Source organism: Acomys minous (assembly GCF_964271855.1).
Source record: "Acomys minous genome assembly, chromosome: 12".
Lineage (NCBI taxonomy): Eukaryota > Metazoa > Chordata > Mammalia > Rodentia > Muridae > Acomys > Acomys minous.
In genome coordinates, this window is record NC_140493.1 from 71,770,743 (window position 1) to 71,796,239 (window position 25,497).

General features: G+C 50.8%; 1 protein-coding gene across 1 annotated transcript in view; it reads left to right on the forward strand.

The window, feature by feature from the left end:
* Positions 1-793: 793 nt before the first annotated feature.
* The window catches only part of NOS2 (nitric oxide synthase 2), a 37,069-nt gene continuing 12,365 nt past the window's right edge, over positions 794-25,497 (forward strand). Inside the window, exons 1-18 of the mRNA XM_084748284.1 lie at positions 794-926; positions 4,542-4,626; positions 5,379-5,501; positions 7,042-7,190; positions 12,203-12,380; positions 13,188-13,279; positions 14,883-15,024; positions 15,122-15,261; positions 17,170-17,344; positions 17,437-17,538; positions 19,726-19,920; positions 20,307-20,389; positions 20,729-20,873; positions 20,958-21,062; positions 22,383-22,432; positions 22,758-22,932; positions 23,665-23,797; positions 25,416-25,494. Of these exons, the coding sequence (XP_084604410.1) occupies positions 820-926; positions 4,542-4,626; positions 5,379-5,501; positions 7,042-7,190; positions 12,203-12,380; positions 13,188-13,279; positions 14,883-15,024; positions 15,122-15,261; positions 17,170-17,344; positions 17,437-17,538; positions 19,726-19,920; positions 20,307-20,389; positions 20,729-20,873; positions 20,958-21,062; positions 22,383-22,432; positions 22,758-22,932; positions 23,665-23,797; positions 25,416-25,494 (2,258 nt within the window). The 5' untranslated portion in view covers positions 794-819. The remainder of the gene's footprint in view (positions 927-4,541; positions 4,627-5,378; positions 5,502-7,041; positions 7,191-12,202; positions 12,381-13,187; positions 13,280-14,882; positions 15,025-15,121; positions 15,262-17,169; positions 17,345-17,436; positions 17,539-19,725; positions 19,921-20,306; positions 20,390-20,728; positions 20,874-20,957; positions 21,063-22,382; positions 22,433-22,757; positions 22,933-23,664; positions 23,798-25,415; positions 25,495-25,497) is intronic.

Genomic DNA, 25,497 nt, shown 5'->3' on the forward strand with positions numbered 1-25,497 from the left:
CTTACAAAGGGGATTTTAGTCTGAAAGCAGCGGGGGGGAGGGGGACGTTATTTATTTTCATTTTAAAACATACTTTTCAAACCTATGCAAGCCAAGAGCCTGGTCCTGGTGGCTTTCAACTTTGTGTAAACAAGAGATTCGGGAAGTGTGCAGGGTGTGTCCATGCATGTGCACATATGTGTTTTAGAGACAAATGTGGGTAAATGTGGGGGCCATCCAGATGAACCACAGAGAGTCCACAGCGAAGTTTAAGCTAAGCCTTGGTGACTGTGTTTCAGGCTGCGGAAAAAGAACCTCTCCTCCTACTGTAATTTGGCTTGCTGGGGGTGGGGGTGGGGGGCTGAGATACTGGCCAGGAGAGCCCCTGAGAGTTTCATCCCTACTCCACCTGGACAGGGAAAAAGAACATTTCCTGGGAGCCGACTAGTAAGGTAGAGGCAGAGGTGGCCCTGGGGCTGTTACAGGGCTTAGAGCAGGACCTCTGATTTCTCTGGTCCCTGAGCTTCTGCCTCTATAAAGCGGAGGTAATAAAGAATTGCCTTGTAGCTTCGTAGACTTTCCTTAGGGGTAGAGGAAGTATTAGATATGAAAGAAGCTGGGCAGCGAGGCGTCTGGGTCGGGATCCTTAGGGTCGCTGCGAGAGGAATACACAAACCGAGGTATTTGCACCGCCCTGCTTGTCCTCAGGATGCTGTCCTGGGCCACTAGGAGAGGAGCCCCGCTCGCTGAAGGAGGGCGGACGCTGCTGGGGGCGGGTGCTGAAGGGTTGGTTGTAAGGCGATAAAAAAGACAGCTCCAGAGAGGGGCGGTGGCCCAGCTATGCGCGAGGGGCTGAGTAGCGCGTGTGAAGCCGCCCTACCGCGGCTCTGCCGTTTCCTGCGCAGGATCTTCGGCCCGAAGGTCGCCCGGCGCGTGGGTCCAGCCAGGTACAGCGTGCGGGGCCTGGGGAGCAGCGAGGGCGTTGGGAGCCCGTGTGGTCCCGCTGGGGGGTAAAAGAGAGACCGGGCAGAGAGCCCATTCGTGTCGCCCAGTGGGGGCTTCTGCACCGTGGAACGTCTGTGCTGCGCTACTTTAAGATAGGTTCTGGCTGTGTGGATAGGTTGGTATCAAACCTGGAATTCTTCTGCCTCAATGCTAGGATTACAGGTTTGTGCCACTTCTTAATCTATTTGTTTGTTTGTTTGTTTGTTTTCAGCACTCGGAACTGAACTGCATTTAAGTGGCTCTTTCACTGAGCCATATCCAGGCCCCCCTTCCTCCGCGCACCCCCACGCCTTGCTGTACTCCCCCTTCTTACTGAGTGGTTAAGATGATCTTTTACAGTAAGACATTCATCCTCTCACAAGAGAGGTGGGCTGTCTCGGCACTAAGCCCCTGCCACCAGTGGATTCTACCTCCCCTCTCATCACCTAGTTCTGTGACGTGATGACTGCTGATGGTTCTACGAGCCTGAGCAAGCCCCCGTGGTTCCCTTTGCCTGCAAGCCTATAATGGTCCTTCCTTCCTACACTGGACCAGGCCCATCTCAGCAGGGCTGTGGGTTTGGAACCAGGGTACTGAGCCCCAAAGTGCTCACTTGACATCTGGTCCCTAGATTCCCCTTTAGCAGGCAGCCAGAAGTCTGCTACTGGTGGCAGGACGTAGTAGGTGGGGGCAAAGCTATGTTTATTCACTGTTAAATTCTTTTTCTTAATCTTCATTATTGAAGTACTTGAAAAAAAATTAAAAGCCCAATTATATGATAAAAAAAACCTTTAAGATGCTTAAAAGTTAAATAAGAAAGAAAGAAAGAAAGAGATTTAAGTAGCCTATGACATATCACATCACGCTGATCACTGTGACCTTTCCCCGGCGTCTCCCCTAGGTGTTTTTAGATCTGCTGGCACCCACATTCACTCACACACACGCATACATCGCCTGCATGCACTCAGGCTGTCAGCCACAGGGCCAGCAGCTATCCAGTCTGGGGCATTAGGCACAACCTAAGCATGCTGCTGTGGACTCCGGGGCCAGGCTCACCCGGTCGCCTCCAATGTGAGATTTCAGAGGAGCCTTTAAAACATTTAGGGTAAGCATTTAAGCAGACAGTGGCATTGCCTTTAAGTCTGTCACTATGGCCCCGCCGTGGATGTTCCTAATCTAATTCTATCCTCCAAACTGTGAAGCCCAGGACAGGCTGAGGAGAGGGATGGGGTGAAGGAGGAAGATGAGAAAGCAAATCTTGACTTCCCTTTACTCTCTGATGACGTGCATCAGTCCAGACCAGAGGAGCACTTCAAAGAAAAAAAAAATCATTCAGCTGGGTGTGGTGATACATGCCTACAATCCCAGCACTCAGGAGGTTGAGGCAAGGACATCATCAGCTGAATAGTGTGTTCAAGGGCAGCCAGAGGTACATGAAACTCTGTCCCAAGCAAGCAAGAACTGTTCAGTGATTTTGTTTGTTTGCTTTTTGGTGTGTGTGTTTGTCTGTTGCTTTTTGTTTTGTTTTGTTTTTTTGTTTTTTTTTTTTTTTGTTTTGAGGTAACTCCTCACTATATAGCCCAGGCTAAGCAATTCTCCCACCTTAGCTGAGGGCTGGGGTTCCAGACGCGTCAGCAGGTCCTGCTTTAGTGATACTTGTTAGCATACCACCCGGAAGACCACCCCTCTGGTGAGCTCAGGACCCACAGCAGGATGGAGAGATGGGGCAAGTTACAGCCAAAGGTAAAGAAGACTCCTGCTGACCTGACCAAACAAGATTCTTGCTGAAGGGAAAGCTGACTAGGGACGAGGGACCAGGGGCAAGTTGTTACTACATGACTAAGCAGGGCATTGTTAAAACTGGAGTTTGCAGGGGTGGGGTGGGGGTTGGGGTGGGGGTGGTGGGGGTTGTTTTGTTTTAGATTTATTTATTTTATTTGTATGATTTTTTTTTTTTTTGCCTGACTGTATGAATGTGTAGCCATGGCTGGCTTGGAACTCACTTTGTAGACCAGACTTGCCTCAAACTCAGAGAGCCACCTGCCTCTGCCTCTTAAATGCTGAGATAAAAGGCTCTTCCTCTTTTTTAAAAAATCATTTTCTTTTTTTCTCCACTAATAATTTTAATTTAATTTAATTTAATTTTTATTTTTAAAGAGTTATTTATTTATTTATTTATTTATTATGTATACAGTGTTCTGCCTGCATGTAGGCCTGCCTGTACTCCAAAAGAGGGCACCAGATCTCATTACAGATGTTTGGGAGCTACCACACGGTTGCTGGAAATTGAACTCAGGACCTCTGGAAGAGCAGCCAGTGCTCTTAACCTCTGAGCCAGCTCTCCAGCCCTTAATTTTATTTTTAATCTTATTTTTGGAATAGGCGTCATAGACCTCAGGCTAGCTTTGGATTCCTTACTTAGCTGAGGATGACCTTGAACTCCTGAACCTCCCGCCAGATGTTAGAATCATAAGTGTGTGTTATCTATACCTGCCTTTTGTTCCTTTCACTCTTCTCTTTTTTTAAAAAAAAAATCTATTTTTATTTTATGTACATTGCTGTTCTGCCTGCTTGTATGTCTGTGTGAGGGTGTTAGATCCCCTGGAACTGGAGTTACAGCCAGTTGTTAAATGCCAGGAGGGTGCTGGGAATTGAACCCGGGTCCTTTGGAAGAACAGCCAATGCTCTTAACTGCCAAGCCATCTCTCCAGCCCCTGTTCCTTTCACTCTTTACAAGATAAATATTTGGAGTAGCCAAGCATTGTGGTTTGTGGCTTGTACTTGTAATCTCAGCACTCAAGAAACTCAGGCTGGTGGATTGCTTGGAGTTGGAGGCTAGCGTGGTGTACAGAGTAAATAAACTAAATTGAGGGGTTTGGGGTTTGTTTGTGTGCTTTGTAAATTCTCCTGTAGCCCAGACTGGCTTTGAACTTTCTTTGTAGTTGAGGCTGGCCTTGAACTCCTGAGGGCCTTTTGCCACCCCCTGCCAGATGCTTTGACTCCAGGTATGCACTCCTAAGAGTTTCAAGTTAAAAGGATGAGCCTGGCATGGTGACGCACACCTTTTTAATCCCAGCGCTCTAGAGCCAGAGGCAGGTGGATCTCTGTGAGTTCAAGGCCAGTCTGGTCCACATAGAAAGTTCTAAGTCTCAAACAAACAACACCCGCTAAAAAAAACAAAACTGAAAATAAATAAGATACAGTTCGGTAAACCAAGTAAGTGGTGAGTGGTATACCCCCCGCTGCTGGCCTGGGAGGGCCAGGCTGGAGTATTTGTGCTTGGCTCTCTGAGAAAAGCACTTCCCGGAGCATCTGTGTCTTCTCCTGTCTGAATAGTTTTGGCTGGCCTCCCCTCGAATCATTTTTGGCTTTGGGGGGGTCAAAGAAAAGATGAAGACGGAAGATGGTGACAAGATTCTCTGAGACTGACTCCCTCATGCTCTTTGGCTGAAAGCCAGGGACAGGTCAATCCCACCTCTAACCCCAGTGCCCCATCTGCCGGATTGGGACTCACAGAGCCACCCCAAGGTCCCCTCCACTCCCAGACTCTATCTCGTGATAACTGTTTCTTTTCACAGCCCAACAACACAGGATGACCCTAAGAGTCACAGACCTGCCAAGCTCCAAAATGGTACCCCCCAGGCCCTCACTGGGACAGTGCAGGTCAGTGGTTTGGTCACACAGTATGGGGAACTCTTTCTTTCTTCTCCTTGGAAGATTCAGGTGAAAACAGCCCTTTGGAGGCTGAGCTGGAGGGTACAGGAAGCCAAGGGCTGGGGAGCAAGCAGAGTAACCCAGACCTGGGATACAGAGGGAACCAAGGAGGCTGTGAACAACAGGGCAGTCTTGATAATCAACAGTGCAGGTCCCCAGGGGGCACTAGCACCAGATAACTTGCCTGGTGGTTGAAAGCATGGGTGGGGGCAGTTTAAGCCCAGGATGATCTCAGACTCAGCTGCCGAGCCTCTAGTCTCAGTCCCAGGCTTCTGGCCGTGGGTCTGGTTTTCCCAATAGTCCTTTCCATCCTAAGGACTGTATAGAGGCGGCAGAAAGATGGGGAAGAGCAAAGGTGTCCCCGGGGAAGCAAGACAGTGGCGTATCTGTTAACATCCCAGCTCTGTCCTTGGCAATCCCAGCTGCAGCAGTGGCCCTCCCTTCTAACTTGAATTCCCCTTATGAGCCAGCACTGGCCTGGCCTTGGTAAAGACAGAAGCCTGGCCCTGGTCCAGCCACCTGCTGTGCTCAGCTGGCATTGGTCTGGCGTCTGGTACAGGTGGAGGACTGGGGACTAGCCTTGTGTGGCCACACAAAGCTCCTTCCCTCACCCCAAGGCAGAGCCCAGAGGCCCAGGGGACACTTGTGTGGTTTTCGGGGTTACAGGCCTTTGGAAAACCCTGGATGTCTGCCTATCTTAGAATGTTCCAGAAGCCCTGGACAAGCTGCACGTGCCTCCATCGACCCGCCCACAGCACGTGAAGATTAAAAACTGGGGCAGTGGAGAGATTTTACAAGATACACTTCACCACAAGGCCACATCGGTGAGAGGTCTGGGAACTGGGGAGCACTGCCTTTGTCCCAGCTAGGGTACCATGTCCCAGCAAGGGTACCATCAGGGCCTTTTGTGGGTCCATCACACACTCCCTGGACTTACTAGACAGCCATCATCTTGGACAAAAGATGCTGGGAAGCCTGTCTTCAGAAACTACACTGGGAAGCAAGTAAAGCGAGATTCCTATGAGCTACTCGGCTAGACAGCAGATAGCCAAGGATGTCAGACAAAAGGGTGCAGAAAGCATTTACTATTTTCTTAGATTTTAAGAGTATCTGAGAATTGTCAGTTAGAATTGCCCAAAGTAGCAGTGGCGCACGCCTTTAATCCCAGTGCTCAGGAGGCAAAGGCAGGTGGATCTCTGTGAGTTTGAGACCAGCCTATAGAGACCAGTCTCTACAGAGAGAGTTCCAGGACAACCCAGGGCTACACGAGAAACTCTGTCTCTCAAAAAACAAAAACAAAAACAAAGAAAACCTCCCCCAAACATCCTTGAATTCTTTGCTGAGCTCAGGGGGGCACGGCTGTAATCCCAGCGCTCTGGGAGGCAGAGGCAGGCAGATTTCTGTGAGTTTGAGGCCAGCTTGGTCTACAAAGTGAGAACAGGACAGCCAGGGCTACACAGAGAAACCCTGTCTCACACAAACAAACAAACAAACAAACAAACAAACAGAATTGCCCACCGCTGGACTGTATTGATGCAGGAAGAAGCATGAGCTTCCTGTCCCTGGGAGGATTCAAGTGCTAGTTGAAAGGAGACAACAGTGGTCCCAGCAGCCAGTCGACGTCATCTAGTGAGGCTCCTTCCTGCCTTTAAGTCCCTTACTCTGACTAGATTCACACTATGAGGCTGAGCGGTGAATGCCTTCAATATCCAGTCTTGGAAGAGGCAAGCATACATCTGAGTTTGAGGTCTACATAATGAGTTCCAGGACAGTCAGAGCTACACAGTGAGACCCTGTCTCAAAAACAATAGCAACAAGCAAGGAAACACAAAACAAAGGAGAGAGAGAAAGACGAAAAAGAACTCATGCTGTGGTTATAAAGTGGGAAAGGGGGCTGGAGAGATGGCTCAGCAGTGAAGAGGCCCTGGCTGCTCTTCCAAAGGTCCTGAGTTCAGTTCCCAGAAACCACATGATGGCTCACAACCATCTATAATGTGAGTATCTGATAATACATGCAGATAAGGCACTCATACATTAGATAAATAAATAAATCTTTAAAAAAAAAGAGTGGGAAAGAACCAAGAAGCCTGTGATGGCAGGATGATTTCCTGAACCCCTCTCTGAGGATGGTGCCGTATCTTTAGCTGACTGAAGAACAGACACAGAGAGAAACCAGCTCGCACCCACTGAGTCTTGGGAAAGGAGAGGGGAGCAAGGCTGGGAGAAAGCTTGGCTGGCCCCAAAGAGAAGGAGCCTGTATAGGGTCACTGGGAACTCAGCAGGCAGAGGATGGCCAGGCGGTTGGCTGGGACACGGTGGGGACGGGGAGCGGGAGGCCTACTCACTCCCTGTTTCTCTTTCTAGGATTCCACTTGTAAGTCCAAGTCCTGCTTAGGGTCTATCATGAACCCCAAGAATTTGATCAGAGGACCCAGAGACAAGCCCATCTCACTGGAGGAGCTTCTGCCACAAGCCATCGACTTCATCAACCAGTATTATGGCTCCTTCAAAGAGTAAGTCTGGCTTCTGGTCTGGGTGACATCTGCCCCGTCCCTTCCCTGGCGCTGTCCTGTCTTCAACTGTTCCACTTTGACCCCTGAACTCTGCAGTCTCCAGATTTGCCGTGGCTCCAGGCCCAAAGCAGACCCTGGAGAAGGCTTAGACACTACAATAATGTCTAAAAGTATAGGGGAGAGTGTAACTGGCTTTGAGTTTTGGCTCCACCACAGACCATTGCTGAATCCTGAGGAAAGCCATTGGGCCTCAACTTCCCCATCTGTAAAATGGAGGGGGGATCTTCTATCATGGCTCGTTAGACAGTCATAAGATTTGTGCAAGTCTAGAACGGTGTCCTAGCCTACGGGCTGCGAAACAGTGATTCGGAATGGATCCTTTTTTCCTGCAGTAGAAGGGACTTTAGAGACTGTCTGGTCAGGCTTCTCCTCCCACAGATGTGAGCAAGACTCTCAGACACAGCCCCAGCATCTTCCTTGTCTGGCTACCGTCCAGGAGACCTGAGGTGGTGGGGTACCACACTCCTGGAGTGTTCTTGTCTTCTTATCCCACAAGGCTTCTATGAGTCCAGTGCCCAGACTCCTTTACTCTTTAGTCAGTCAGTCAGCCAGCCAGTCAGTCAGTCAGTCAGTCATGTCAGTCTGTCTGTCAGGCACTCTTTCAGTCACTCCAAGCCCCAACCATGGTCCAGCCTGGAATACGAAGATTCTTTTTTCATTGACAGTTGGCCAATTTTGTTGTCAATACATACGGCTGTGATGAAGAGGCTGTGTGGCATGGGCAAGCCTTGGGGTCACCTAATCTGGTTCAAACCCAGGCAAGTCCCTTCATCTCTCTGTGCCTTGGTTTTTTGCCTGAAAATATCTGTTATAATATACCATGTAGGAGTTTGCATGAAGAGTAAAGAGAGGCTACAAATAGCTAAGAACAGTGCTGGCCTGTAGTGAATGCAACCCAAGTCTTCCTTATCAATATTTTAAGCATCTGTTTATTTGGAGAACGGAGTGCCTGAGCCTCAGCAACTGCGTGAATGGCAGAGGACCATCTGTAGTAGTTCAGCATCTCTTTCTATCATTGTGGATGCCTGGGGTTGACTGAGGTCATCAGACTTGGTGGCAAGTGCCTTTACCTGCTGAGCCATCTCTCTGGTCCTTCATTGTTTTTTGCTTTGTTTTGAGACAGGGTTTCTCTGTGTAGCCTTGGCTGTCCTGAACTCACTTTGTAGACCAGGCTGTCTTTGAACTCACAGCGATCCGCCTGCCTCTGCCTCCCGAGTGCTGGGATTAAAGGCATGAGCTACCACGCCCGGCCTCATTGTATGTTTTTTGAGACAGCATCTGATGAAATAGTGGAGGCTGGCTTTTGCCCACAGTCGTCCTTCTGAGTGCTGTGGGTGACAAATACACAGGACAACTCCTGAATGTAGAACCTTGTCGTGTGACTAAGCAACTTACCCGGTCCATTTGCAAGAGTGACTTGGCTGAGAGACAGTGAACGCCTGCTCTGCAGCTGGGGACAGTGTGGCAGTGTCATTTAGTAGCACAGCCACACATGGCAGCTCCAGCTGGGACAGAAGACACAGAAGGGCATCTGGGACTGAGGGCAGAAATCACTGCTCGAGGTGATTCCTACTCGACCTACCTACAGCTCTAGAAGGTCAGAGCTGGGAGGGTGCTTGGCAAGAGGCCACCATCTTCCAGAGCAGTGTTTCCCAGCCTCACCTGGAGCTGGCAGAACACTGATGCTTGGTCCCCTGGACCAAGGGCAGCCATCTCTGGAGGGGCTGTCTGTGGTCTTCTGAAAGGTGGAGGCCCGTGGGGGGCACAGTCTGTTCTGGGAGCTTTGTGGCATTGAACTGTACAGCTTCCTCAGTTTTCACTCAGTTGTTAACAAGTGGCCATTTGGGGGTCTGGGAGTTTTCTGGCCATTTTTTTTTTAATTTGGTACCAAGCAAACAAAAAACTTCTGAGTTGCTGCATTAACTCAGACAGCCAGGTGCAGTTACCATCCCTCTCTAGAGAGGAGCAAGCAGGTTTTGGGAGGATGTAGGGCTTTCTTGAAGATGCACATTTGGAGCCTGGGCTGCTGGTGCTGGGCCCCTAGCTATTCCGCCTCAGTACCTTGGCATGCAGCCCTTTGGCCCTTCAGGATTCTGAGTCTTTTTGGAGCTGGGATACTCAACTGGTATTCCAAAGACAACTGGGTGGGTCTTAGGAGACTCTGGGAGGCTAACAGGGCGGTGCCCAGTAACGGAGCAAATGTCTTTACTTCTCATCCCCCACAGTCACAAGTCCATATCTTGGTCCCCAAGAGGTTCTGAGTTAGGGGTGATGAAGAAGTTTGTCCCCGCGGGGGATACCAGCAGCTGAAGGCTTCTAGCAGAGTGGGCTCAGACATCTGTATAGGCAGAATATCGGGACCTTTTGAGCTTCTGACTTTCTGAGGGCGACCATCCAATTCGGATGCTGATGCAGAAGCTGCTCCTTTTCAGAGCTAAGAGGTACCACAGCATCCCTAGTGGCTCAGAAACATGACCATGAGAAACTGATCGATGTGTCAGGGGGGCCTGGTGGCGTAGGCTACTCTGGAGACCAAGGTCCTTATAGGAGGATTCCAAGTTCAAGGACTGCCTGGGTGACAGGGTGAATTCAAGCCAGCCTAGGCAACATAGTGAAAACCTGCCTTAAACAAAAGGTTTTTTTTTTCTTTTTAAGTGCTGGCGGCAGCCACTGAGGCTAGCGGCCAGGGGCTGAGGATGTAGCTCAGTGGTAGATGAGCCTAGTCTGGTACTCTAGGCTCGGTCCCTGGTACCACAGACTAAAGGAGGGGAAAATAGAAGGAGCGAAAGCAGTAAAAGAAAATGCTAAAAAATAAAATTCACTGGGTGTGGCAGCATACACTTTAACCCCAGCACTCTGAAGGTAGAGGCAGGAGGATCTCTGTGAGTTTGAGGCCAGCCTGGTCTACAGAGTGAGCTCTAAGCCAGCCAAGGTTATCTAGTGAGACTCTATCTCAAAACAAAACAATGAAAAAAACTAAGGGAATTTGGCATAAAACATGAAAAATAATTTTAAGAGTAAGTCCTTGACTCAAAACAAACAAAAACAACCAACAAAAACACTTTAAAAAACACATACATACACATTTTTAAAAAAAGATTTACTTATTTATTTATACAGTAGTTGGCCTGCATGTGAGCAGAGGGCACCAGATCTCATTATAGACGGTTGTGAGCCACCATGTGGTTGCTGGGAACTGAACTCAGGACCTCTGGAAGAGTGGACAGTGCTCTTAACCACTGAGCCATCTCTCCAGCCCCGTCTCCCAAATTTTAAATATTCTTTTAAAGGTCATCTTTCTTATGTGTTGGTATTCTCATGGATGTTAGAGGCTTCATTGTTACTGAGGGAGGGGAGTGGGGTTTTTTTTTCTTCTGAGAAATGCTGCTTAAAGCTTGCCTTTGCAAATCAGACTCTCACCTAAGCCATAAACAAGTTAATAGTGTGCTTTGAGGTCATTTCTAACGTGTGAGAGCCATGCCCTCCCTTCCTGACACAAACTATTCTAGAAATTACATGAGGGTCTAGCAGGATGAAGGCTGACTGTGGTTTGTTTCATGAACTGTTCTGAGTCAGGGAGGCCAGGAAAGCAACCGTCTCCCTCTGTGACTCCTGGGAAAGATGGATGAAGACAAAGGCTCCCCGTTCCTTCTCACTACCATAGTTGCTGCGCTGTTTCGTACATAAAGAGGGTGGCTTTGCTCAGGACCGGTGCACTTCTTAGATTATAAAAGAGAGGCAAAAAAAAAAACAAAAACAAAAACAAAAAAAAACACCAAAGAAACCAAAAACAGTCAGGCCCCCTTTGGGTAAAGGGTACCCAGAGTTCCTTTTATGTGGTGTTGCCACCATAGCTGTGGACCCTGCTGTGTTCATCCTTGGGTACCAACCTCATCCAAAAGTTCCCCCTTACAGACATCACTGAGGACAAACATCTCTGGATGTTTTGTCTTCGAGTCTTTCTGTAATCAAACAGGAGCTGCCCAGACCTTCCGCCTGCCCTAAAGGCTGTTGGCTGCTTCATTCCAAGTCCTCTCTTGCCCTTAATCACAAGTTCATTCTTTAAATAATTTTGTTTGTTGCCATCTCAAAAGCCTTTGGTGGTGCTGGTTGGAAATCTCAAGGTTGCTTGGTGTGTGTGTGTGTGTGTGTGTGTGTGTGTGTGTGTGTGTGTGTGTGTATGTGTGTGTGTTTCAGAGTCTTTGTGACCAAGTTCCTCTCCCTTGGAATAATTTTGAAGTACACTTAAATCACTAAGTGTGGCTCCTTTGGGTGGGGGGTCCTTCAAAGTTGAGCCCTGACCTCAGGTCTTGTCTGGGCCTGCCTTCCTCTTTGAGGAACCCTCAAGGCTTGCAGTCTCCCTTTGGATGGAAGGTGGAAGGTCCTGCCCACTGCAGACTGTTAGGAGCCTGGCGTTGGCATCGAGACTACCCGGGCCTGTGTCCTCACTTCTCTCTGTTACCATGCGTGCGTCCTTGGGCCTAGAACTGTGCACTCTAGAGTCTTAAGACCTTTGATTGCAAAGTAAACACAGCGGCGCCTCCTAAGTTACGTGTGGAGGCATGCGTCTGCAATCCCAGGCATTTAGGGGGTGGAGGGAGGGGGATTAGAAGTTCTGGGTTGGCCTGGGCTACATAACAAGACCTTGTCACAATGATCACAGCAGTGACAAAAACTTGCAGGGGACATGGTAGAAGTGAAAGTGTGATTTTGTTCTAAGAGGACTAAGAGCCTCAAGAGAGAGATGGCAAAGTATATATATAAAAAAAAAACTAAAAACCAAAAACCAAAAACATTCCCTAGTAAGCTAAAAGTAGGTCACAAAGTCAGCCTTGTTGGAGACAGTGTCCTAAGGGGGACAGTTTGCCTTTCTGGTCCAAAATCAGTTCCTGCTTTCTGGAGATTGAATTAATCCCCATTTAAGGGCTGGCTATTGTTGATCTTCCTGACAGTTTCCTGTCCCCCAGGGCAAAAATAGAGGAACATCTGGCCAGGGTGGAAGCCGTAACAAAGGAGATAGAAACAACAGGAACCTACCAGCTGACCCTGGATGAGCTCATCTTTGCCACCAAGCTGGCCTGGAGGAACGCCCCTCGCTGCATCGGCAGGATCCAGTGGGCCAACCTGCAGGTGAGCCTTACGGCCAGGGTAGGAGAAGGCGCAGGGATGGGCAGGCCCTGAGACAGAGCAAGTGGCCAGGGCTCTGCAGAGTGCAGTCAAACCCTGAGACGGGGTATCCCAGACCCCCTTAAGGGGGCCTGGAATCTTAGTTTAGCACCAGGGGTCTCTAGATGACCCACCCTCGTGTGAACTGTGGGAGGAACCACATACCACTATGAAACAAACAAACCTTGGATGTCTGATTCCTGAGGCCTTGGTGCTGCAAGTGTTTGCCTCCAGTGTTTGCAGTCTTGGCTCCCAGAGAGGCTTTTTTTTTTTTTTAATTTTATCCTAGCCTCCTAAGCCATCGTCTGTCTCCTTGGAGGGTCAATTTTCTTTTCTTTCTTTTCTTTTTCTTTTTTCTTTCTTTCTTTCTTCTTCTTCTTCTTCTTCTTCTTCTTCTTCTTCTTCTTCTTCTTCTTCTTCTTCTTCTTCTTCTTCTTCTTCTTCTTCTTCCTCTTCTTCTTTTTGGAGTCCTATTGAGTACACTTGGACTGAGAAAATCTTGGAGCTTCAATGGTGGTACATACTGCCATGGTGAAGATCCAGGCTAGGGCTGTGGGGACCCTGCCCTTTTGGTTCTTTAAAGCCAGAAGGTCTTGGTAATCTGGTTTTACTGGAGCCTTCTGAGTGGGATTCTCTGCAGAGGATGGTGTGACGTCTGTGTTTGCCTGGCAGTGGTGTGCAGGCTGCCCTTTGTCCCTAGGGACTTTGAGTCAGCCCCAAGCCTCTGTCCTCACAGTCTTCCACGGTGTGGTCTGGGTGGGCCCTGTGCAGGTCTTCGATGCCCGGAGCTGTAGCACCGCCCAGGACATGTTCCAGCACATCTGCAGACACCTGCTTTATGCCACCAACAATGGCAACATCAGGTGAGGTACCTTAGCCAGCTGTGCTGAGCTCACCCAGTCAAGCTCCTGCAGGGGAGGCGAGAGGGCATAGGAGAGGGGCCTCTGACTCTAGGGGAAACAAGGGAGAAACTAGCTTCTCTGGGACGCAGAATGGTGAGAACAGCCTCCCCTCCATTAACCTCTGCCATAGGCCCGGCTCTGCCCCCCCTCCCCCCTTCTAACTTAAAACCATGGAGCAGCCACATCCTTAAAGAGCCACGTCTAGCAGGCCATGGTGATACGTGCCTGTTATCCAAACACTTGGAAAGGTGGAAACAGGAGGATCAAGAGTTCAAAGTCATCCTTGGCTACATAGCATGTTCAAGGCTAGCCTGGGCTCCATGTATTCCTGCCTTAAAAACAAAACAAAACAAAACCAAAGGAAAAAAAAATCTTAGTTAGGCATGGTGGTACATACCAGTAATCTCAACAGTGGATAGGCTGAGGCAGGAGGATTGACATAAGTTCCAGGCCAGTCTGGGTCACATAGACAGACCTTGGCTTTTTTTTTTTAATTTAATTTTATTAATTTATTCTTATTACATCTCAATGGTTATCTCATCCCTTGTATCCTCCCATTCCTCCCTCCCTCCCATTTTCCCCTTACTCCCCTCCCCTATGACTGTGACTGAGGGGGACTTCCTCCCCCTTTATATGCTCATAGGTTATCAAGTCTCTTCTTGGTAGCCTGCTATCCTTCCTCTGAGTGCCACCAGGTGTCCCCATCCAGGGGACATGGTCAAATATGAGGCACCAGAGTTTGTGTAAAAGTCAGACCCCACTCCCCACTCAACTGTGGAGAATGTCCTGTCCATTGGCTAGATCTGGGTAGGGGTTTGAAGTTTACTGCCTGTATTGTCCTTGGCTGGTGCAATAGTTTGAGCTTTTTTTTTTTTTTTAAAGAACCCACTCAGGAGGCAGAGGCAGGGAGGCCTCCGAGTTCAAGGCTAGCCTAGTCTATATCCGTGAGTTCCAAGGCAGCCAGAGCAACACAGTGAGACCCTGTCTTTAAAACAAAGAAGCAAAATAGAAGGTCCTTCTTCCTGTTTGGGAAGGAGACATTGGTTTTCTGGTGATGGTTTTGCTGTGGTATTTTTATTCTCAGATGTGAGAGAGCCACTCAATGCTTGGCATTTTCTCTCCTTGCCCCTCTCAATACCACAGATAGGAAGGAACAGTGCCCTCAATCTGTCATTCGCCCGTTTTTGTGCCCAGCAAGAAACACTTGGTGCACACCTAATGGGGGGGACTCAGCACAGGAGTAGGTCAGGGGCTAAGGAAACAGAGGTATAGAGGCGGCTAAGACCCCAGAATGCGGCTGCATCCAGCTGCATCATCCATCAGTGAAAGCCGGGGGTGTGGAAGGGACAGGAGGCATCCCAGAGTGGCGATCTCCTTGCTGGTCTTGAAGGACAGGGGGAAGCTGGCAGCAGGAGGCGAGTTCATTATCAGGGGGTGATTTCAGTCTGATTGGGATGCAGGGACTGCAGAGTGGGAAGAATGGAGGGAGGCTGGCTGGGAGCCCCTGCCCGCATCCCAGCCTGGGGCAGTTGGTAAACGGCTATGTCCCCCTGTTCTGGGAAAGGTCGGCCATCACTGTGTTCCCCCAGCGGAGCAACGGGAAGCGTGACTTCCGGATCTGGAACTCGCAGCTCATCCGGTACGCGGGCTACCAGATGCCCGACAGCACCATCCGAGGGGACCCTGCCAGCCTGGAGTTCACCCAGGTACCTATCTAGCCTCTGTTGGGTCCCTCTGGGCAGGGAACGCAGAGCAGATGTGGTGCCTGGGCCTACAGACTTACTGGACGTCTCTGTGCCTCAGCTGTGCATCCACCTGGGCTGGAAGCCCCGCTACGGCCGCTTCGATGTGCTGCCTCTGGTCCTGCAGGCTGACGGGCGAGATCCAGAGGTCTTTGAAATCCCTCCTGACCTTGTGTTGGAGGTGAACATGGAGCATCCCAAGTAAGCCGCCGCCGAGGGTGTGGGATATACGCACGCACTGTTCTTAGATCCATGCTTTTCCTCCTTCCAAGCCCCGACTTAGGAGGTGCCCAGAGGACAGATGCTGCAAGGCCACTAGGCCTTCTGCAGCAGCTCTGCGCTTCCTCTTCAGCCTCAGCCTCATGAGGCGCTGCTGATGGTGACTGAGGGTGCAGCTGGCCTAGCAAAGGCTCCTCCTTGGAGCATGGGAGGCAGTGCCTTTAGGAGAGCCCTGGAGCTTCTGTCTGAGCAGCCAGGCCTTTGGCTGTCCTCCTAACACTTTGAATTTTTCCTCTTACATTTATTTAATGTGTGTGCTTGGATGTGTGTGATTGTATGTGTGGTGTGTGATTGTGTGTGTATATGGTGTACATTGTATGTGTGTATGATGTGTGTGTGTGTCTGTGTGTTCGGTGTGTGTGGTATGTGTGGTATATGTGGTGTTTCTGTTTATGTATATATGTATGGTGTGGTGTGCTTGTGTATTTGTGTGTGTGTGTAGTTGTGTAGTATGTGTGTCGTATGTGTGGTATGTGTACTGTGTGTGTGATGTGTGTAGTATATATGGTGTGTGTTTATATTTGTGTGCACGTGTGTGTGTGTGTGTGTGTGTGTGTGTGTGTGTCTGTGTGCATATGTGGTCAGAGATGAGTTGCAGGAGTCAGTTGATTCTTTCCTACCATATGCGTCCTGGGCATTGAACTCAGCTCATCAGGCGTGTTGGCCAGTGCCCTTGCCTGCTGAGCCATCTCCGTGGCCTCCTCCCAGGTTTCTTAAGGAAAGGACACCCCTCCCAGATAGAGGAAGTGTAGGCCCACAAGGACTTTAGGAGCGTAGCTCATTGAACCGCTGCAAAATATTTCCAAATATGGGGACGGACTGACTAGCTGCCGCTGGGCTGCCTGCTCTTGTCCTTTGAATATACTGAACTCAGTCCTGGCCCAGGACCTCTGTGCAGCTTCCTCTACCTGATATGACCTTTCCTCAGAATTTCACAAGGCTCACCTCTTCTCATCAAAAGGTACTTCCTGTGACGTCACCGCGCTTCTGGGAAGCCTTTCCCAACCACTCACCTTCAACACAAAACCACACTTGGTTTCTCGTTTTCCTACAGGAGGATTTGTTTACCCCTCTGGGGTGTGTAGTCTAGATGCTCGGCTGCAGTTCCGAGACTAGAATCTTGCTTTTTATCAGTATATCCCCACGATCTGCAAGGTGGAGGGCACATAGTAGGTCCTTAATTGTAAGATCTTTATACAAACCAGCTGTGACCAACTATCCAATGAATGAGACTATGTTTGTAATAATCCCATGGGTTTGGTGCTATTGGCTCTATGTTGATGCTGAGGACATGGAGGCGCCAGGAAGCTAAAAGCACCTACTCGGTGCTGGAGCCCCAGCTGTCAGGGTCCTTAGCCGCTGTGGCATTATGTTGGAGTATGAGCAGTTAGCTCAGTATATGCCTGATCCATTTGCGTGAATGTCTGGGTAAAGAGATGTCTTACTTAACGCATGACCCCTAGTGTACCCTGCTATCTCTCCCGATGGGATGACTGAGATCAACTCTTCAAAAGGACTTTTCTAGTTCTGGGGATAGGGCTCAGTTGAGCATGCTTGCTCAGCATGCATGAAGCCCTAGCTTTGATTCCCCAGCACTGCAGAAACTGGGTGTGATGACGCATGCCTTTAATTCCAGCACTTGGGTGATAGACTCCATAGGGTCAGAAGTTCAAGGCCATCCTCGGCTATATAAAGCCAAGGCCAGTCTGGGATATGCGACTCAAAAAACAGAAAGAGAAGGAATTTCTTGGGTTGACCCTTTTTTTTTTGATTGAGGAGAGAGGGCACAAAAGAAGTCAGTGGTAGCAGGTGGCTCTGCCTCCCCGCCAGGTACGAGTGGTTCCAGGAGCTTGGGCTGAAGTGGTACGCGCTGCCTGCCGTGGCCAACATGCTGCTGGAAGTGGGTGGCCTCGAGTTCCCAGCCTGCCCCTTCAACGGTTGGTACATGGGCACGGAGATCGGAGTTCGAGACTTCTGTGACACGCAACGCTACAACATCCTGGAGGTGACAAGGGTTCCCCAGCGGGGCCAGCTGGATGAGCGGGCTGGCTGGTGGGTCCCCAAAACCACTTCACCCTCACTACTTGGTTTCTACAGGAAGTGGGCAGAAGGATGGGCCTGGAGACCCACACACTGGCTTCCCTCTGGAAAGACCGGGCTGTCACGGAGATCAATGTGGCTGTGCTCTATAGTTTCCAGGTATGCCAGGGTGTCTTGTGGATTGGTAGAGGTTTTGGCAAGAAGGTCACTTGACGTCACCTTTACAGCATCATTTGTTCATGCATACACGCTGTCCGGGCACTGAGACCCAGCGTTCTGTTCTGCCTCTGGCTACTTCTTTCCTTCCTGCCTGTCCCTGCATCTGAGCACTGTATGCAGTTCCGCTTTCATCACTTGAGGACGCCCGGCTGCATCTCCATGCTCTCCCTCCCTGTCCGATGGTTCCCACCATGCGCAAGTAGGCGGTGCTGGCTGCCGTCTGCAAGACAGGAAGGAAGAGCAAGTCAACAGTTCCCGCCAGCCCCTGGGCTCCTGTCATTCGCCTGCCCGTGTTACAGCCAGTGAGGCCCCTCCCACCCCACTGCTTCTCCCTCAACCACTCCAGCTTGGTTTCTGTCTCCCTGTGTCTGAAATTCTTGCAGGGCTAAAAAAAAAAAAAAAAAAAAAAAAACCTCAGCAAAAAAAGGCATCTTCCCACAGGACTTAGCACTTCTAAGCTCATGCCATGGTGTGTAGAGGTCAGAGGACAATTGAGGAGAATCTGTTCTCTGCTTTCACTAAATAGGTCTTAGGGATGGAACTTGGCTTAGCAGGCTTGGCAGGCTTGGCAGGAAGCACCTTCACCCCGGAGCCATCTCGCTGGCCCCCTTACGTTTTCTTCCACCTAGAATCTTTCCTTTAAATCATCCCGTGGCCAGCTCCTTCTGTTTCTTGAAGAGTCCCTCCTGGGCCATGCCACTTTGGGCAGTGTCCCCCACCCCCACCCCTCTCCAGTCCTCTCTTCTTCTACCTCCTTTAACATGGTTTTGTTCAGGTAGTTTCCAGCATCAGGTCATAGGTCGGCCTCTATGTGGGCTGCTGCTCAGTGCTCCGTGCAGCTGGGATCTTCACTGAGTTTTGCTGCTATGCGACCAGCGGAGCATCTGGCCCGGGGCAGAGGATGGGAGATTATGGAGTGGGAGGACAAATGGATGTGAGCCCCCATCTACACATGGCCTGGGGTTACTCACACTTGGGGTTACTCACACCTCACGAGCCTGGTCAGCACAGCAGTTGGCTCCTGTGTGGACTGAGCCCGCTCTCCGTGGTCCCTCCTTGGCTTTGGTCCTGCGCTGCTGTTCCCTTTGGGGCCTGGATATGAGAAAATGCCTGGTGTCCGGACCATTGGGCAGAGTCATTCATTCTTTCAACGGAGACTTAATGGATGCTTGCCCCGTGTGTGCCAGGCATTAGAATATAGGTGGCTGACAAAAAGTATAGGCTCACACCATGTCCCCAAGGGCTGGTCACCCGCGGGAAGATTCATTCTGTACTCACTGGAGTAAGGAGTTCTGAGGTAACACAAAGCAGACTTTGGGGGTGCTAGTTGAATGGATCTCCAGGCTTTGGGGGATGCTAGTAAAATGGATATCTGGACTTTGGGGGATGCTAGTTAAATGGATATCTGGACTTTGGGGGATGCTAGTTAAATGGATATCTGGACTTTGAGGATGCACCTGCTTTTTACTCGATCATTCCAGGCTAGTTCAGACCTCATGGCCTCTAGTGTTAAGATGTGGATGGCTTTTCTCTTCTACACTCCGGTCCACACCTGTCCCCACAGATGACCAGGGTGGTTTTATGTTTGACTGTTTTAGAAACAGACCCTCTTGTAGCCCAGGTTGGCCGAGAACCCCCTATGTAGCTGAGGATGGCCTTGAGCTCCTGATCCGCTGCCTGCACCACTAAAGTGCTGAGATTATAAATGTGTAGGGCTCCGTGAGTGCCGGACAAGCACTCTGCCGAGCGAGCCCCCTTTGAGTTTGTATTTTCCTTACTTGACGCAAGATGGTGCTGTGTGCCTTGCCCACACCCGAGGCTCGCTGTATACTGGCAATGTGTGGAGACCTATGCATATGAGTTTCTGAATGCTCCAAGAGGGTCTGAGGGGACGCTATCATGGGACTGAAGGCTGACTGCCATGCGAGTGGCTGGGGTGATGGCCTAGGTCTCTATGTCTGTGGACTTGGACGTGTGTGTGTGTGTGTGTGTGTGTGTGTGTGTGTGTGTGTGTTTCTGCAGCAGCCAGTGAGAGGACCAGGAACGGGTAGCAGAGCTGGGGCAGCCTCTTACCCCATCTCCTCTGCTGCCTTCATCTAAGCCAACTAACTCCATCTTCTCCTTCAGAAGCAGAACGTGACCATCATGGACCATCACACAGCCTCAGAGTCCTTCATGAAACACATGCAGAATGAGTACCGGGCCCGAGGAGGCTGCCCTGCGGACTGGGTCTGGCTGGTCCCTCCAGTGTCCGGGAGCATCACCCCCGTGTTCCATCAGGAGATGCTGAACTACGTTCTATCTCCATTCTATTTCTACCAGGTCAGGGAGAAAGCCTCCCGCCCTCCCCACATTGCGGCTCAGCTGCGGAGTCTACGTAGTGTGACTGCCCAGGGTTAGACATGCCAGCCGAGTGCCACCTTCTCCTCGCTAAGGGGCCCAGATTAGACTATCCATTATCTAGTGTACTCAATAAAAAGGATGCTAAGAGCAAGGTGGTCTCTACCTTCCGGGACAACAGCAAGGGAAGTCAAACGCCCACTGCTTTTGGCTCATGCGGGACTTAGGAAGTCCCACTCTGAGTTTTGGTGATGTGGGTTGGGGGTCGGCCCTCCGTGAGAGCTATAGAGGGCCGTCTGACCCTCCAGCATCCCCCCAGACTGAGCCCAGCCAGAACCCCCATCTCATGCCTCCCCTCTTTTCTGCAGATTGAGCCCTGGAAGACCCACATCTGGCAGGATGGGAAGCTGAGGCCCAAGAGGAGAGAGATCCGGCTCAGAGTCTTGGTGAAGTATGTGGAAGTGGACAGTGTCCCTGTCTGTGTTGTGTCCCTTCGACTGAGGCAGCCTTCCCGACTCCGCCGTGAAGGGCAGAGCATATGGAGAAGGTTCTCAATGGTGTTGGCTCCCAGAGCTCTAGAAACCAACTCTGAGGCCCATTTGCTTCTGTAGTTCCAAACTTCCTAAAGGGGCTGAGTCAGGATGCATGGGGGCTACCAGTGAAACGATACATAGAGATGTTCCCCCACAGCCCACGCCCCAGTGTTGTCTCTATTCCATTCTCTTTTGGAAGCTGACTCAGCACAGCATCTGTCTGTCTGTCTGTCTGTCCGTCTGTCCGTCCCCCACAGAGTGGTGCTCTTTGCTTCCGTGTTGATGCGCAAGGTCATGGCTTCCCGAGTCAGAGCCACAGTCCTCTTTGCTACCGAGACAGGGAAATCTGAGGTGCTAGCCCGCGACCTGGCGGCCTTGTTCAGCTGTGCCTTCAACACCAAGGTACACGCCTAGGCAGAAGGTGTCTGGGTGAGTGCAGAGGGCCTCTTGGGAGCTGAGGGCTGACGTCCGCCGTGTGCCATGCAGGTGGTCTGCATGGACCAGTACAAGGCAAGCTCTTTGCAAGAGGAGCAACTACTGCTGGTGGTGACAAGCACGTTTGGGAACGGAGACTGCCCCAGCAATGGGCAGGTGGGTAGCCCAGGGCCCTGGTCATCTGGGGGCAGAGGGGCTTGGGAGGACCAAGAAGAGTCCAGGGGACTCAGCATGACCCGAAGAGGACATTGGAAGTAAGTAGTCAGGCCACTCTGGGTCCTTCTAGTGCCACCTTCCTAATGGCACACGATGTCATTTCCTGTGAACTGACTTTTATTTATATATTTTTAGATTATTGGAGGGGATTGATGTTATTGCACTTATGTGTGTATTTTGTGGGGGAGGTCACAGCTTGCCTGTGGAGATCAGAGGACAACTTGCAGGAGACGGTTCTCACCTTCCACGATGCAGGCCCCTGAGGTTTTGGGGCTTGGTGACACTTTCACCTGTTGGGACATCACAGTAACCACAATTATTAATTATTCAAAGTTTCTTATTTCACCAGGCAAACTGATGCACACTTGTAATCCCAGCGCTTGGGAGGTAGAGGCAGGAGGGTCACAGGGTTGGGCCCAGCCTGAACTCTATAGGAAATGTTGTATGAAAACCCTTATTTTCCTTCAACAAGGATTCATGTCTGGGGCCTGGAGAGATGGCTCAGCAGTTAAGAGCATGCGCTGCACTTCCAAAGGACCACAATTCACTCCCAGCACGCATATTGGGTGATTCCCTGTCTTCTGTAACTTCAACTCCAGGGAACTGAGCACTGTCTTTTTCTGGCCTCGCTGGGTACCCTGACTCTTGTCCTCAGACACACTCTCGGGCACACATGTTTCTTTAAAGGGAATTTATACTCAAAGACATGTATCATTCTCACGAAGGGAAAGACATGTTAATTTTTGTCTAGCCGGCCTCACACAGGCCTCCTCAGCCCTGTGCTTTGAGCAGAGGCAAGAATGAGTGAGATGCTAAAGTTTGCTTAGCTTGTCTCTCTAGTGCTTGGTAGGACAAAAAGACCATCTCTTAAGGGATTGCAGAAGGCACACCTTCCGACAATAGGATGGGTCCCACGCTACCTAAAACAGTTTCCTGGGAAATCAGTTAGTTCAGACACTGTGGAGTTCCTACCAAGATCCAAGCAAGAAGCAAGGTTCACGTTCTTTCTGAGGAACCCTGTGTTCTTCCAGCACTAAATGGGGACACCAGGGGTTTCTGGGCCTCCTATGGAGGGGCAGGACCCATTGAGCTGGTTCAGCTGGGGTGAGCAGCAATCTAGACTTGCCCAGTGGCTTCCCCCATGGGTCTGGATTCTTTGCCGACTCAGTGTGGTCAGTGTTTAAACGGACCGCCATAAGACAGGAAGGATGGTGGGTCTGTGGCTCCTGGCCTGAGAACTTGGGTTCTTTGTCTTTGTAGACCCTGAAGAAATCCCTGTTCATGCTGAGAGAACTCACACACACCTTCAGGTGAGGCCCTGTCCCTCATCCCTGCTTCCTGGGCCCAGTCTGGAATCAGTCCTTGAAACTGGCTGCACACAAGATATCTTCTCGTTGATGTCCAGGGGGCAGACCAGGTCCTGGTTTGAGGTTTGTCTTCTGAGTGGGTTGAGGATGAAGACATAGAAGCCAAATCCCTCTTGCAGGTCTGCAGGCCAAGAGCGCATTGGTCACATGACCAAGGAAGGCCAGACTCTGGTGTGACCCAGTGGACATGAGAGAGTAGGGCTGTCCCTGCAGGCCTTGGAGACTCCTGTCAGGCATCCTGAGTCTCCCTGTGTGTCCCTCTTGGCAGGTATGCTGTGTTTGGCCTTGGCTCCAGCATGTACCCTCAGTTTTGTGCCTTTGCTCATGACATCGACCAGAAACTGTCCCACCTGGGAGCCTCTCAGCTTGCCCCGACAGGAGAAGGCGATGAACTCAGCGGGCAGGAGGATGCCTTCCGCAGCTGGGCTGTGCAAACCTTCCGGGTCAGTTTCCAGACAGAAAGACTATAGTGCGTTCATGTAAGACATATCTGAATCTGGTGTGCTGGGTGTTGTGACCTCTGCCAGGTATAGGCCAGGGCTATAGGCCTGATGTCTGAAGTCAAAGCTGCTTCCCCAAACCCCACTCCACCAAGAAGAGTGTCGCTCTGGTGTGTTGTTCCAGGTGGGAGAGGTGGCTGCTCAGCTGCCTGTCCTGAACTCATGGCTTCAGGGTTTTTCCTACTGATAGCCTTGGCCAGCTCCTAACAGTCTCCCAGCTCTGCAGAGAAGCACAAGGGACACGCTGCTGAGCTCCTGGGACCACCTGCTGTTATTGCCTCAAATCTTTACTTTCTGGGTTCCGCCCTGCGGGTGGGGGGGGGGGAACTTATCACTGAAATGGAAGCCCAGCAGAGTTGGTTTCAAGACTCAGGCTCTCGTCCAGGAGGTTTTCTATCAGGATAGGGAAGCCCCAAACCTCTCTCTCTATGTGGGAAGACACACACACACACACACACACACACACACACACACACACACACACGCAGCTGTATTATTCACTATAATAGCATTAAGCCCTGTGTGCCAAGCCTGGGGTTCTCTGAAATCTTCCAGTCCCATCCAATGACACCCTTAGGTGTTCTGTGATGCAGCTGGCCAGCATTTGGCCATGGTGAGGGGTGGTGATGATGGTGATGATGGTGAAGGTGAATGTTATTCTGCTTAACTTTCCAGGTGGCCTGTGAGACATTTGATGTTCGAAGCAAACATCACATTCAGATCCCGAAACACTACACTTCCAACGCACTTTGGGAACCACAGCAATACAGGCTCACCCAGAGCCCAGAGCCGCTAGACCTCAACAAAGGTACCAGCCCTTCTGCACCCCGCTGATCTTTCCTGCCTGGGTTGAGGCTGCCTGAGCCCTGAACCAGTAGTCAAGGAATCCACCATGTCCTTCTGAATGAAGGCAGAAGCTGGCACTGCCAGGTTTCTGTGTCCCTCCTGCGGAGCTTGTGGGGTGGGTAGCGGGGGACAGGGCTTTGGGCTCTGAGGGAGAATGTGTGAAGAGGAAGCCTTGAGAGTGTGGCCCTGAGAGCAGGGAGCCTGTATCAGTGAGTAGAGAGCATGGCAGTGAGAGCAGGGAGCCTGCATCAGTGAGTGGAGAGTGTGGCAGTGAGAGCAGGAGGCCAGCATCAGTGAGTGGAGAGCGTGGCAGTGAGAGCAGGGAGCCTGCATCAGTGAGTAGAGAGCGTGGCCCTGAGATCAGGGAGCCTGCATCCGTGAGTGGAGAGCGTGGCAGTGAGAGCAGGGAGCCTGCATCCGTGAGTGGAGAGCGTGGCAGTGAGAGCAGGAGGCCAGCATCAGTGAGTAGAGAGCGTGACAGTGAGAGCAGGAGGCCAGCATCAGTGGGTGGAGAGCGTGGCAGTGAGAGCAGGGAGCCTGCATCCGTGAGTGGAGAGTGTGGCAGTGAGAGCAGGGAGCCTGCATCCGTGAGTAGAGAGTGTGGCAGTGAGAGCAGGGAGCCAGCATCCGTGAGTGGAGAGCGTGGCCCTGAGATCAGGGGGCCTGCATCGGTGAGTAGAGAGTGTGGCAGTGAGAGCAGGGAGCCTGCATCGGTGAGTAGAGAGTGTGGCAGTGAGAGCAGGGAGCCTGCATCGGTGAGTAGAGAGTGTGACAGTGAGGGCAGGGAGCCTGCATCGGTGGGGTAGGTGGTGGGGGCAACTCTGCAAGGCACTGTGCCAGCCTCTTGGCCCACATGAACTGGCCTGTGACACTTGTCCTGACACTTGACCTGTTATAAATGCAGAGAAGGTAATGTTCAAGGAAATGAAGCAAGTGGTAGCGTGTGGGAAACATGGAGGATGGGCTCAGTCTTCCAAGGGGGGCCACATGCCATGAAGAAGGCTTCTGAGGCGATTCAGGGCAGCAGTGAGTGGCTGAGCTCTGCCCACCTGGGGGATGTATCCAGTTCCCTGAGTCCAGACTCCATAGCGATATCTGCATGTGAGGATTTGTGCATTTTTCTCTCTGTTCTCCTATGAGCCCCAAACCCCTAAATCACATCGCTGCCATGAGGTTTTCTGCGCTTAAATGTCTAAATTGAAGCTCCCTTACTTCTCAGCCCGGAAGCCACTGTTCTTCTTTCTGGATGGTTAATTTACTTACTGTTTTGTTTTGTTTTGTTTTCCCTTTGTGTGTATGTACAGGGTCTCACGTAGCCTAGATTGGTCTCAAACTTGCTATGTGGCCAAGAATGGCCTCGAACTCCTGATCTACCTGCCTCCACCTCCAAAGTGTGGGGATTACAGACTTGTGTCACCACATCTAGTCAGATGTAGGGCCTTTCCTTGTGGTTCAAAAATAGTGGTCCTGTCTCAGGACACCAAGGGCAAGTGGAGCATGCAGGGATAATCAACTCAGTAGGCAAGGCTTTCCATGCCACAGAACAGAGGCCCATGCCATTTCAATCTCTGTCTCCTCAGCCCTCAGCAGTATACACGCCAAGAACGTGTTCACGATGAGGCTAAAGTCCCAGCAGAATCTGCAGAGTGAGAAGTCCAGGTA